The sequence below is a fragment of the Carcharodon carcharias genome, chromosome 10, assembly GCF_017639515.1.
Source record: "Carcharodon carcharias isolate sCarCar2 chromosome 10, sCarCar2.pri, whole genome shotgun sequence".
NCBI classification, from domain to species: Eukaryota; Metazoa; Chordata; class Chondrichthyes; order Lamniformes; family Lamnidae; genus Carcharodon; species Carcharodon carcharias.
The window spans coordinates 144,011,825-144,025,894 of record NC_054476.1 but is presented as its reverse complement, the minus strand read 5'-3'; the positions used below and the strand labels follow the sequence as shown (position 1 = coordinate 144,025,894).

General features: G+C 55.0%; 1 protein-coding gene across 3 annotated transcripts in view; it reads left to right on the top strand.

Moving 5' to 3' along the window:
• Positions 1–14,070, top strand: part of slc43a2b (solute carrier family 43 member 2b) — a 74,442-nt gene that overhangs the window by 28,634 nt on the left and 31,738 nt on the right. For all 3 annotated transcript variants that reach the window (XM_041198412.1, XM_041198411.1, XM_041198410.1), the window contains 4 exons: positions 4,696–4,903; positions 6,129–6,184; positions 6,279–6,355; positions 10,743–10,835. In XM_041198412.1, the coding sequence (XP_041054346.1) occupies positions 4,696–4,903; positions 6,129–6,184; positions 6,279–6,355; positions 10,743–10,835 (434 nt within the window). The remainder of the gene's footprint in view (positions 1–4,695; positions 4,904–6,128; positions 6,185–6,278; positions 6,356–10,742; positions 10,836–14,070) is intronic.

The following is a 14,070-nucleotide window of genomic DNA, read 5'->3' as shown; positions in this document are numbered from 1 at the left end:
AGGCAAAGACACCCCTTTTTCCAACCCCTGCCTCCTGCCTCCTGCCCCCCAGGATCATGTCCTTGTTGTTCATGGTTGCCTAGGGCTGGGGTAGAACTCAAAGTAGATTGTTTACTCATGATCCTGGTTCTGATCTGGATCAGTGGGCATGAGTTACTGGTCTCCAACTCCTAGTCACACCTCACTCCCCACAGTGGGGTGGGCGGGAGCAATAGCCCGAAAAGGTCAGGGGTCATGTGACCACTTGAAAAGGTCAAGGATCTGACAGATAAATAGGTCCCGTGTTACCAAGCAGTTGTTTCCAAACCCTGAGAGCTGATAGGCCGTTATTTTTAGCAAACTGACATTATTAGGGTTTATATATGGAGTTGTTTTCCTACAGTAACTGGGAATTTAGAGTCCAGGGATGTGTTTTGTCTCAATGGTGAATTACCTCATGAGCTGGCTGTTTATGCAGCAAATAGTGAACTCTCCACATGTGCAAAACAGAATCATTCCCGAGATCACTGAACACTTACACAGCCTGGGGCTACACAGGGACACAGCCTGGGGCTACACAGGGACACAGCCTGGGGCTACACAGGGACACAGCCTGGGGCTACACAGGGACACAGCCTGGGGCTACACAGGGACACAGACACACAGACATGCACACACGCACAGACACGCACGCGCACACACACACGCGCAGACACGCACGCGCACACACGCACGCACAAACATGCACACACACACGCACGCGCACACACACACGCACGCGCAGACACGCACACACACACACGCACAGACACGCACGCGCACACACACACGCACGCACAGACACGCACACACACACACGCACAGACATGCACAGGCGCGCATGCGCACACACATGCACGCATGCACACATAGACACGCAAGCACACACAGACACGCACGTGCACACACATGCACAGACACACAGACACGCACACGCACACAGACACACGCACAGACACGCACGCGCACACGCACGCGCACACAGACACGCACGCGCACACAGACACGCACGCGCACACAGACACGCACGCGCACAAAGAGACGCACACACGCACGCGCGCACACACGCACGCGCGCACACACGCACGCGCGCACACACGCACGCGCACACACACGCACGCGCACACAGACGCACACGCGCACACAGACACGCACACACACACACACACAGACACGCACGCTCAGACACGCATGCACAGACACACACGCGCGCACAGACACAAACACAGATACAAACAGATCAGAGACGAGGGGCAAATTTTGCCCTCATCGGACGGGCTCGGAGGAGTCCAGCGGGGGCAGTCGGGAAGCTGACCACCGCCCACGATCAGGCTGCGAGCGCAATTTCACGCTGGTGGGCCCATTAAGGCGAAACATGTGCTGCCGCGCTCAGCGCTGCTTGTGGGGGAGGGAGGAGGGTGAGTGCACAAGTTAGCCCAAACTTTTATGTTATGAATGAAATGTTAACATTGCTATTGTATTTTTAATTGCTGTTGAAAACCTCATCCCGCCTGTGGATGAAGTTTCATAAAAAGTGCTTTGGCCGCTTGGTCTTCTCATCTGCCTGACAACCGTAAGATCGGACGGGCAACGGAAAATTTCATTTAATTGGGACTTCGACAGCCTTATTAGGCCTGTTAATTGTTGGCAGCGCCCCCACCGACTGAAATATCGCTCGAGTGCGCGATGACGTCGGGACACTCGCCTACCCGATGAGGTAAAAATTCTGGCTTAGGACACACGCACACACACTCTGACGCACACACACTCTGACGCACACACACTCTGACGCATACACACACACACACACACACACACACACACGCTGACGCACACACACTCTGACGCACACACACACACACACACTGACGCACACACACTGACGCACACACACACACTCTGACGCACACACACTCTGACACTGACGCACACACACACTGACACTGACGCACGCACACACTGACTCTGATGCACACACACAGAGTCTGACGCACACACACTGATGCACAGACACACTGACACACTCTCTCTGACACACACTCTGACACACACACACACACTCTCTCTGACACACACTCTGACACACACACACACACACACACTCTGACACACACTCTCTGAAACACACACTCTCTGACACACACTCTCTGACACACACACACTGACACGCACACACACACTGACACGCACACACACACGCTCACTGACACACGCTCACTGACACTGACACACACTGGCACACACACACTGACACACACTCACTGATACTGACACACGCTCACTGACACTGACACTGACATGCACACACACGCTCACTGACACACGCTCACTGACACACGCTCACTGACACACGCTCACTGACACTGGCACACACACTCTGACACTGGCACACACACACACACACACACACACACACACACAACACGTGCAGAGACAGACATACAAAGCTACAAAGACACACGTACACACCAAGAGAAGTTGCATCAAAGGCCAGAATTTTCCAGCCGCTCATGCTGGTGGGATTTTCCGGTCACGCCGATTTGAATGGATATTTCAATGGCTTGTTGGCCTCGCCACGGTGGGGACTGGAAAGTTCTGGCCAAAGATTCAAGAAATGGCTCATCACCACCTAATGGACATGAAGGGATGGGCAGTAAATGCTGGTCTTATTAATCGATGAACACAGCCTGACAAAACACCATCGTCCTTTTAAAATGGTGCCGTTTGAGTTGCTGAAGGAGCCTTTCTCATGCAGCCATGCAGGCCCCGGTGTACATACAGACCTAAGCAGGGAGCTCGCCTGCACTCACACATCCAGTCCCGCTCATCGCCTGGCCTGCTCAGGGATAGGGCGGGGAGAAGCCCAAAGGCACGAAAGAAGGAAGACTTCCTTCTATATTTCTATTGTGCCTTTCATGACATTAGGACATACCAAAGCACTTTGCAGCTACTTATACAGTGCTTTGGAAGTGTCGTTCTGGCTGCGATGTATAAATCACAGGAGCCAATTTGTGCACAGCAAGATCCCACAGACAGCAACGTGATAATGATGCACAAATTTGTTTTATTGCTGTTGGTTGAGGGATAAATATTGGCCACAATACTAAGGAGAAATCTGCCTTGCTCTACTTCAAAAAGCTGATATTGGGGCCTTTAACATCCATCAGCAGCAGTACTGACCCTCCGACAGTGCAGCGCTCCCTCAGTACTGACCCTCCGTCAGTGCGGTGCTCCCTCAGTACTGACCCTCCGACAGTGCAGCGCTCCCTCAGTACTGACCCTCCGACAGTGCGGTGCTCCCTCAGTACTGACCCTCCGTCAGTGCGGTGCTCCCTCAGTACTGACCCTCCGTCAGTGCGGTGCTCCCTCAGTACTGACCCTCCGTCAGTGCGGTGCTCCCTCAGTACTGACCCTCCGACAGTGCAGCGCTCCCTCAGTACTGACCCTCCGTCAGTGCGGCGCTCCCTCAGTACTGACCCTCCGACAGTGCGGTGCTCCCTCAGTACTGACCCTCCGACAGTGCGGTGCTCCCTCAGTACTGACCCTCCGACAGTGCGGTGCTCCCTCAGTACTGACCCTCCGACAGTGCGGTGCTCCCTCAGTACTGACCCTCCGACAGTGCGGTGCGCCCTCAGTACTGACGCTCTGACAATGCGGCACTCCCTCAGTACTGACCCTCTGACAATGCGGCACTCCCTAAGTACTGAATCTTTGACAGTGCAGCACTCCCCCAATACTTACCTTCTGACAGTGCAGCACTCCCCCAATACTTACCCTCTGACAGTGCAGCACTCCCCCAATACTTACCCTCTGACAGTGCAGCACTCCCCCAATACTTACCCTCTGACAGTGCAGCACACCCCCAATACTTACCCTCTGACAGTGCGGCACTCCCCCAATACTTACCCTCCAACAGTGCGGCACTCCCTCAGTCCTGACCCTCCGACAGTGCAGCACTCCCTCAGTACTGACCCTCCAAAAGTGCGGTGCTCCCTCGGTACTGACTCTCTGACAGCACGGCACTCCCTCACTACTGACCCTTTGACAGTGCAGCACTCCCTCAGTACTGACCCTCTGACAATGCGGCACTCCCTCAGTACTGAACCTCTGACAGTGCAGCACTCCCCCAATACTTACCCTCTGACAGTGCAGCACTCCCCCAAAACTTACCCTCTGACAGTGCAGCACACCCCCAATACTTACCCTCCAACAGTGCGGCACTCCCCCAATACTGACCCTCTGACAATGCGGCACTCCCTCAGTACTGAACCTCTGACAGTGCAGCACTCCCCCAATACTTACCCTCTGACAGTGCAGCACTCCCCCAAAACTTACCCTCTGACAGTGCAGCACACCCCCAATACTTACCCTCCAACAGTGCGGCACTCCCCCAATACTTACCCTCTGACAGTGCAGCATTCCCTCAGTACTGACCCTCCGACAGTGCGGCACTCCCTCAGTCCTGACCCTCCGACAGTGCGGCACTCCCTCAGTACTGACCCTCCGACAGTGCGGCACCCCCTCAGTACTTGGAGCCAAGGTGTTCTGACCCGGGTGGGAGCACCACCCACTGAGCCACTGAACCCCAATATCAAAGTGCTCCAGTGACCCAGACAGAGTGAACCGGAGCCTACAGCTTATTATACATTTTCCTTTCCCTCTCCTCACCCCCTTTAGAAAACATCACCAACAGCAGCTTGGCAGGAAGCAACGGGACAGATGCTGAGCTTATCCTGCGGATGAACGGGTGGCTCATCTGTAAGGACCAGGATGAGATGTTGAACCTGGCATTCACTGTTGGATCCTTCCTGCTCAGTGCCATCTCGCTTCCACTCGGGATTGCCATGGACAAGTACGGCCCACGTAAGCTACGTCTCATTGGCAGGTCAGTATGACCAAGGGAGCAATCCCCACTGCGCACGCAAATCAGAAATCTAACCAATACCTGTGTAAACGCTCGACACTAACCTCCTTAAACCACTGCACGGGACAGGGCGCTACACACTTTGGGTTTGTCTCGAGTCGGTACAGTGGGTTGTGGTTGTGTTACTGGGTCAGTTATCCTGAGGACGCACGTTCGAATCCTATCCGAGCAGCTTGAGAGTTTGTATTAAACTAAAACAAAAATCAGAAAGTAAAACAGGCTGTTGTAAAAACCCACCTGTTTCATTTAGGGAAGGAAATCTGCCGTCCTTACCTGGTCTGGCATACATGTGACTCCAGACCCACAGCAATGTGGTTGACTCTTAACTGCCCTCTGAAGAGGGCATCAGAGATCCAAGTGGAAAGCTGAATTCTACCTTCACCGGGCAATAAATGGTTTCGTCCCAAGATTGAGCTCCCTGCAGTGATCAACGCTGATTAGAAAATGCTGGGGGTGATTTTCCTTTCTGGTGGGTGGTAGCAGAGGGAGTGGGGGCAAATGGGAGGGAAAAGGCATTTAAACTCCAGCCCTCGTTGCTGCTTGTAACCATGCCAAACGCCATTTTAACCACCTGCCGCATTGACACAAAACACTTTGGAACATCATGGAGTCTACATACCCCCTCCCCCCATCACAAGGAGCCCCCATTCATGCACTAGGCATTTAAACTGGGGTCTGAGCTGGGGCTGTGGGGAACTGCTGCAGTATCCATGACAAGTGGGTCAGGTCGATGAATAGTCATCAGCTCTTTGACTGTGGAAGGCATCACCTGGCCTTTCAGCTGACTCCGTTTCCATGCAGGAGTCACAGCAACCTCCTCAGGAGCAAGAACCCCAATTGGTCCAGAGGTACTGAGCATAAACCTGGTGTCAGCTGGTTTCACACAGACCCTGAACCCCGCGATTGGTGTCAAACCCAGCGAGCAATCAGCTCTGGATATTTGTTAGAGGAAGAAGAATTTGTCTAGCACATTAAAATGTTACAACAAGAGAGAGAGAAAGATGGGGGAGCAAGGGAGAAAATTTAGGAGAGAGATGGGGCGAGAGTTTAGAAAAGGGATGGAATGAAACAAAGGGTCTAGGAGAGAGCAAGAGATGGTGAGACGGTGGAAGAGGGTTTAGGAGATTGGTCTAGGTTGATTGATCCAGTTCCCAGATTCTTATTCCATGTTTATTTTCTGTTCCAGCACCTGTTTTGCTCTGTCCTGTTTGCTGATTGCTTATGGAGCCAGTAATCCCGCTGGTGAGTCTCCTCCAGCTATTCCACCATCACCTGGTGCTGCCCTATCTATAAGATCACTCCTTCTAACTTCATTCCTTTCTCCCTGTCTTTCCAGATCTTTCAGTGCTGATTTTCATTGCTCTCGCCCTCAATGGATACGGAGGGATGTGTATGACCTTCACCTCTCTAACAGTAAGGAAGCAGTATCCTGGGGTGGTGATTTCAAACATAGGGTCCAAATCCTGAAACATGGGGGTGAATAATTCAGAATTTCTACAGCAATTCTACAGTTCGCACAAATTCTTCACTGCAAAGTTCCTGAAGGTGCTGACTCTCACTGGGGGACAGTTCCTGAAGGTGCTGACTCTCACTGGGGGACAGTTCCTGAAGGTGCTGACTCTCACTGGGGGACAGTTCCTGAAGGTGCTGACTCTCACTGGGGGACAGTTCCTGAAGGTGCTGACTCTCACTGGGGGACAGTTCCTGAAGGTGCTGACTCTCACTGTGGGACAGTTCCTGAAGGTGCTGACTCTCACTGGGGAACAGTTCCTGAAGATGCTGACACTCACTGGGGTTCAGTTCCTCAAGGTGCTGACTCTCACTGGGGGACAGTTCCTGAAGGTGCTGACTCTCTTGGGAGACAGTTCCTGAAGGTGCTGACACTCACTGGGGTTCAGTTCCTCAAGGTGCTGACTCTCACTGGGGGACAGTTCCTGAAGGTGCTGACTCTCTTGGGGGACAGTTCCTGAACGTGCTGACTCTCACTGTGGGACAGTCCCTGAAGGTGCTGACTCTCACTGGGGTTCAGTTCCTGAAGGTGCTGACTCTCACTGGGGGACAGTCCCTGAAGGTGCTGACTCTCACTGGGGTTCAGTTCCTGAAGGTGCTGACTCTCACTGGGGGACAGTTCCTGAAGGTGCTGACTCTCACTGGGGGACAGTTCCTGAAGGTGCTGACTCTCACTGGGGGAGCACAAAGCAATGTCAGCCATGATTAGTGAGAAGCAGTTGCACTCTTGCCTCTCAGTCTGGAGTTCAAACTCCCTTCCTGAGACTTCAGCCCATAATAAAGGAGGTGCTCCAGTTTAGCACTGAGGGAGTGCTGTACTGTCAGAGGTGCTGCCTTTCAGGTGAGATGTTACGCCTTCCCTTAGCTGGATATAACAGATCCCACAGCCACTATTTTGAAGAAGAACTGGGGAGTTCTGCCCTGTGTCCTGGATTGATATGTATCTCACAATCATTGCCTAACAACAGTTGCTCTGGTTAGTGTGTTGAAGTTTGCAGGATCTTGCTGTGTGTAAATGAGCTGTCAAGTTTCCTAAATTACTTCAATATCTCTAAAAGTCTTCGAGATGTCCCGAGATTGTGAAAAACATTGGAGAATTACAAGTCTATCTGTTCCCCTCATTTTTTTCTTTTGATCTCTTTCTTTCTCTTCATCACCTTGCTCTCACTCCATTTCTTTTGCTCTCCCTCTCTGTTTCAACCCCTCTCTCTCCCTTGCAATCTTTATCTCTCTCTTTCTCTCTGCCCCATCTCTCTATCTCTCTTTCCCATTCTAACCCTCTCTCTTTCCCTTTCACACACTTTCCCCCATTTCTGTCTCTCTTCACCCCCATCTCTCCCACTCCCCCTCTCCGTCTCTCTCTCCCCCCACCATCTATCTCTCTCCCACCCTGTCTCTCTCTCTCTCCCTCCCCCTCCTCTCCATCTCTCTCTCTCTCCGTCTCTCTCTCTCTCTCTGTCTCTCTCTCTCTCTGTCTCTCTCTCCCTCTCTCTTTCCCACCCCCCTCTCTCCATCACTCTATCACTGACCAGCTGTGGACTTTCACCTCTGCTGATTTTCTGATGGATTGGGTGGACAGCTGTGAGTGTATTGACACAGTGATTGTCCCTGATCGCTGTGTTGTGTACAAATGCTCCTTCCTCTTGCTGTCAACAAGCACACCGTCGTACTTTTCCATCTCATTAAACCTCTTTGTTTTCCTGAAATATCCCTGTGGAAAATTCTGTCCACGTGTTGCTTTACCTTCCCAAGATGCACTCAGGCTGGTGCACACTGGCAGGAGCAGAGGATATGCAGGATTCGAGACTGAGACCCCAGAGAGTCCCAATATCGGGAGAACCATTCACTGCGGAGAAATCAGCCTCTCCCAGAAAGTGGGAGAGAGAAACGACAAGGAAATGGGGAATGAATGAAAGACTTTCATTTCTATAGCGCCTTTCACAATATTGCACAGCAGCTTACAGCAAATCAGGCGCTATATCTGCAGTATAATCATGGTTGTAATGTAGAAATCAGAGCAGTTAATTTGTGTACAGCAGGATCCCACAAACAGCAATGTGATAATCAGCAGATAATCTAGTTTTAGTGGTGTTGGCTGAGGGATAAATATTGGCCACAGGGAGCACACACCCTCCACCCCCCTCCCCCGCCACATCACTGTCCAATGCCCCTGCTCTTTGTCCGATAGTGGCCATGGCACCTTTTAGACTCACCTGAAAGGGCCTCAGTTTGTTGTCTCATTGGAAAAACAACCCATCCAACAATGCAGCACTCTCCCTCGGTACTGACCCTCCGGCAGTGCAGCACTCTCCCTCGGTACTGACCTTCCGGCAATGCAGCACTCTCCCTCGGTACTGACCCTCCGGCAGTGCAGCACTCTCCCTCGGTACTGACCCTCCGGCAGTGCAGCACTCTCCCTCGGTACTGACCCTCCGGCAGTGCAGCACTCTCCCTCGGTACTGACCCTCTGGCAGTGCAGCACTCTCCCTCAGTATTGCACTGAAGTGTCAGCCTGGATTATGTTGCTAAGTGTCTCTGCAGTGGGGTCAAACCCATGACCGCCTGAGTGAGGCGAGTGAGGGAGAGCATATACTGAGAACAATCCCAGCTTCTCGACTCCCTCCACATAACTGAAAACCATAATGTTTTTGTATCATTCTGGTAAATCACCTCTACCTCCTCTCCCCTTCACATCTTTCCTAAGCTGTGGCGCTCAGAATTGGACACAAGACTCCAGCTGAGGCCCCTGACCAGTGATTTATAGATGTTTAGCATTAACTTGTTTGTTTAACTTGTTTAATGCTCCTATTAATAAAGCCAAGGATCAGTATGTTTGTTTAAAAGCCTTCTCAAATTCTCCTGCCACTTCCAAAGATTTGTGTCCATACACCCCCAGAACACTCTCTTCCTGCGCCCCTTTAACATTGTGCCCTCATGCTCCCTACCAGAATTAATTACTTCAATGTGTTAAATTTCAGCTGCCATGTGTCTGCCCATTTCTCTGCCCTGTCTGTCTTTCTGAAATCTGCTACCATCCTCCCCCGTTCTCCACTACGTTTCCAAGTTTCATATTTTCAGCACACTTTGAAGTTTTGCCCCGTGTACCAGGTCTGGGCCGTTTGGCTCAGTTGGCCGGACAGTCGCTGTGGATCTGATTGGTGCCAGTAGCGTGGGATTCGATCGCTGAACTGGCTGGAGGGTGGTGGGGGGGTGGGGGGGGGGTGGATTTGGGATCTAACTCCTTCCCCACCACCCCCCCCCCCCCACTGTGGTGGAGACCACGGCACTGTGGGTCGGACCTGCCTCCAAGGAGAAGAAGCTACCCAAGTCGAGGCATTAATATCGAAAAGAGCAACGTTCCCCACACTGACTCCTGAGGAACACCAGCGTACACTCTGTCCAGCATGGGAGAGAGAGAGAGAGAGTCATTCATCACTCCTCTCTGCTTTCTATCTTTTAGCCAATTTTGTGTCTAAGCTGTCACTATCCTTTAAATCACACAAGCTTCATTTTTGTTCACCGCTTTCCTAAGTGCCTATCTTCAGTAAGGGTCACTGCCTATTCACTGACTCAGTGTTCTGCATGTTGAGGATAACGCAGAGCTGCACTCGAATGTGATGACACAGCATTTGCAATGGTTTTTTTTTTAAACAGAAGCTGGGAGTGACAGATTGATCCCAGTAAACAGCAGAGATCCCCTTACCTCCCCCCCACCCCCCTCCTCCAAAAGCCGACTCCACCCAAAATTGGGGCTTTGCTCAGCAACGTTGCATTTAGTGAGAGGACTGGTCTCGCCATGTGACTGAATAAATAACCAGTGTCACCATTTAATGCTGGATAAGAAAGAAAGACTCACATTTCCACAGCATCTTTCACAACCTCGGAATGTCCCAAAGTGCTTCATGGCCAATGGAGTGCTTTCCGTGGCGCAGTCACTTTTGTAATGTAGGAAGCAAGGCCGCCAATCTGCGCACAGCAAGATCCCACAAACAGCAAACCGATAATGACCAGATAAGCTGCTTAATGACTGGCGGAAAAATATGGGTCCCCGCAGACCAGAAAGAACTCCCCAACACTTCTCTGGAATAAAACCAATGGGATCCTGGGGGTGGGGGGGGGGGTATGGGATGTGGGGGGTGCGGAACTTCTATCTGACTCATGGACTTTGGTCATTCAGCAGAACGCAGCTGAGTTTGTTTTCACGTGTTGCTTTGGTGGTTTACCGGTGGATTATTGATGATTTATTACGGGTTGATTATTGATGGTTGATTTGGCTGTGGTTGTTTTTCAGTTGCCAAACATGTTTGGGGACCTGCGATCTACTTTCATTGCTCTCATGATTGGTTCTTATGCTTCATCTGCTGTGACATTCCCAGGCATCAAGGTAAGGGAAGGGAATGGGAATTTGGGGGTGTGGAGAAGGCAGGAAGAGGGGAAAGTGAGGTTGGAGACAGGTTGGGATACTGAATACTACCAGCAAATGGCAGATAGAACAGGAATGTCAAGATTGTTGAACAATGGTTCATCCTTCCCTCACTGTGTGGGTCCACTCTCTCTATCCCCTTCTTCCCTACATGTGCTCTCACTCTCCCCCTCCCCTCTCACTCGCTCTCTCTCTTCATTCCTCTCTCTCTTCCCATTCTTTCTCTCTGCCCCACTCGCTCTCTCTCTCTCTCTCTGCCCCACTCGTGCGCTCTCTCTCTCTCTCTCTCTGCCCCACTCGTGCGCTCTCTCTCTCTCTCTCTCTGCCCCGCTCGTGCGCTCTCTCTCTCTCTCTCTCTGCCCCACTCGCTCTCTCTGTCTCTCTCTCTGCCCCACTCGCTCTCTCTGTCTCTCTCTCTGCCCCGCTCGCTCTCTCTCTCCCAGCCCCGCTCGCTCTCTCTCTCTCTCTCCCAGCCCCGCTCGCTCTCTCTCTCTCTGCCCCGCTCGCTCTCTCTCTCTCTGCCCCGCTCGCTCTCTCTCTCTCTGCCCCGCTCGCTCTCTCTCTCTCTGCCCCGCTCGCTGTCTCTCTCTCTGCCCCGCTCGCTCTCTCTCTCTCTGCCCCGCTCGCTCTCTCTCTCTCTGCCCCGCTCGCTCTCTCTCTCCCTGCCCCGCTCGCTCTCTCTCTCTCTCTCTCTCCCAGCCCCGCTCGCTGTCTCTCTCTCTGCCCCGCTCGCGCTCTCTCTCCCAGCCCCGCTCGCTCTCTCTCTCTCTCTCTCTCCCAGCCCCGCTCGCTCTCTCTCTCTCTGCCCCGCTCGCGCTCTCTCTCTCTGCCCCGCTCGCTCTCTCTCTCTGCCCCGCTCGCTCTCTCTCTCTCTCTCTCTCTCTGCCCCGCTCGCGCTCTCTCTCTCTGCCCCGCTCGCGCTCTCTCTGCCCCGCTCACTCTCTCTCTCTGCCCCGCTCGCTCTCTCTCTCTCTCTCTCTGCCCCGCTCGCTCCCTCTCTCTCTGCCCCGCTCGCTCCCTCTCTCTCTGCCCCGCTCGCTCCCTCTCTCTCTGCCCCGCTCTCTCTCTCTCTCTCCCAGCCCCGCTCACTCTCTCTCTCTCTCTCTCTGCCCCACTCGCTCTCTCTCTCTCTCCCAGCCCCGCTCTCGCTCTCTCTCCCAGCCCCGCTCTCTTTCTCTCTCTCTCTCCCAGCCCCGCTCACTCTCTCTCTCTCTCTCTCCCAGCCCCGCTCGCTCTCTCTCTCTCTGCCCCGCTCTCTCTCTCTCTCTGCCCCGCTCGCTCTCTCTCTCTGCCCCGCTCGCTCTCTCTCTCCCAGCCCCGCTCGCTCTCTCTCTCTCTGCCCCGCTCTCTCTCTCTCTCTGCCCCGCTCGCTCTCTCTCTCCCAGCCCCGCTCGCTCTCTCTCTCCCAGCCCCGCTCTCTCTCTCTCCCAGCCCCGCTCTCTCTCTCTCCCAGCCCCGCTCGCTCTCTCTCTCCCAGCCCCGCTCGCTCTCTCTCTCCCAGCCCCGCTCGCTCTCTCTCTCCCAGCCCCGCTCGCTCTCGCTCTCTCTCCCAGCCCCGCTCGCTCTCTCTCTCCCAGCCCCGCTCGCTCTCTCTCTCCCAGCCCCGCTCGCTCTCTCTCTCCCAGCCCCGCTCGCTCTCTCTCTCCCAGCCCCGCTCGCTCTCTCTCTCCCAGCCCCGCTCGCTCTCTCTCTCCCAGCCCCGCTCGCTCTCTCTCTCCCAGCCCCGCTCGCTCTCTCTCCCAGCCCCGCTCGCTCTCTCTCCCAGCCCCGCTCGCTCTCTCTCTCCCAGCCCCGCTCGCTCTCTCTCTCCCAGCCCCGCTCGCTCTCTCTCTCCCAGCCCCGCTCGCTCTCTCTCTCCCAGCCCCGCTCGCTCTCTCTCTCCCAGCCCCGCTCGCTCTCTCTCTCTCTGCCCCGCTCGCTCTCTCTCTCCCAGCCCCGCTCGCTCTCTCTCTCTCCCTGCCCCGCTCTCTCTCTCTCCCTGCCCCGCTCGCTCTCTCTCCCTGCCCCGCTCGCTCTCTCTCGCTGCCCTGCTCGCTCTCTCTCTCGCTGCCCCGCTCACTCTCTCTCTCTCTCTGCCCCGCTCGCTCTCTCTCTCTCTCCCTCTGCCCCGTTCGCTCTCTCTCTCTCTGCCCCGCTCGCGCGCTCTCTCTCTCTCTCTCTGCCCCGCTCGCGCGCTCTCTCTCTCTCTCTGCCCCGCTCGCTCTCTCTCTCCCAGCCCCGCTCGCTCTCTCTCTCCCAGCCCCGCTCGCTCTCTCTCTCCCAGCCCCGCTCGCTCTCTCTCTCTCTGCCCCGCTCGCGCTCTCTCTCTCTGCCCCGCTCACTCTCTCTCTCTCTGCCCCGCTCGCTCTCTCTCTTCCAGCCCCGCTCGCTCTCTCTCTTCCAGCCCCGCTCGCTCTCTCTCTCTCTGCCCCGCTCGCTCTCTCTCTCTGCCCCGCTCGCTCTCTCTCTCTGCCCCGCTCGCACTCGCTCTCTCTCTCTCTGCCCCGCTCGCTCTCTCTCTCTCTGCCCTGCTCGCTCTCTCTCTCTGCCCCACTTGCACTCGCTCTCTCTCTCTCTCTGCCCCGCTCGCTCTCTCTCTCCCAGCCCCGCTCGCTCTCTCTCTCCCAGCACCACTCACTCTCTCTCTCCCAGCCCCGCTCGCGCTCTCTCTCCCAGCCCCGCTCGCGCTCTCTCTCTCAGCCCCGCTCACGCTCTCTCTCACAGCCCCACTCGCGCTCTCTATGCCCCGCTCTCTCTCTCTCTCTGCCCTGCTCGCTCTCTCTCTCTCTCCGTGCCCCGCTCTCTCTCTCTCCGTGCCCCGCTCCCTCTCTCTCTCTCTCCGTGCCCCGCTCGCTCTCTCTCTCTCTCCGTGCCCCGCTCGCTCTCTCTCTCTCTCCGTGCCCCGCTCGCTCTCTCTCTCTCTCCGTGCCCCGCTCGCTCTCTCTCTCTCTCCGTGCCCCGCTCGCTCTCTCTCTCTCTCTCTCCGTGCCCCACTCGCGCTCTCTCTCTCTCCGTGCCCCGCTCGCTCTCTCTCTCTCCGTGCCCCGCTCGCTCTCTCTCTCTCTCCGTGCCCCGCTCACTCTCTCTCTCTCTCCGTGCCCCGCTCGCTCTCTCTCTCTCTCCGTGCCCCGCTCGCTCTCTCTCTCTCTCTCTCCCTCTGCCCCGCTCGCTCTCTCTCTCTCTCTCTCTCTGGCCTGCTCGCTCTCTCTCTCTCTCC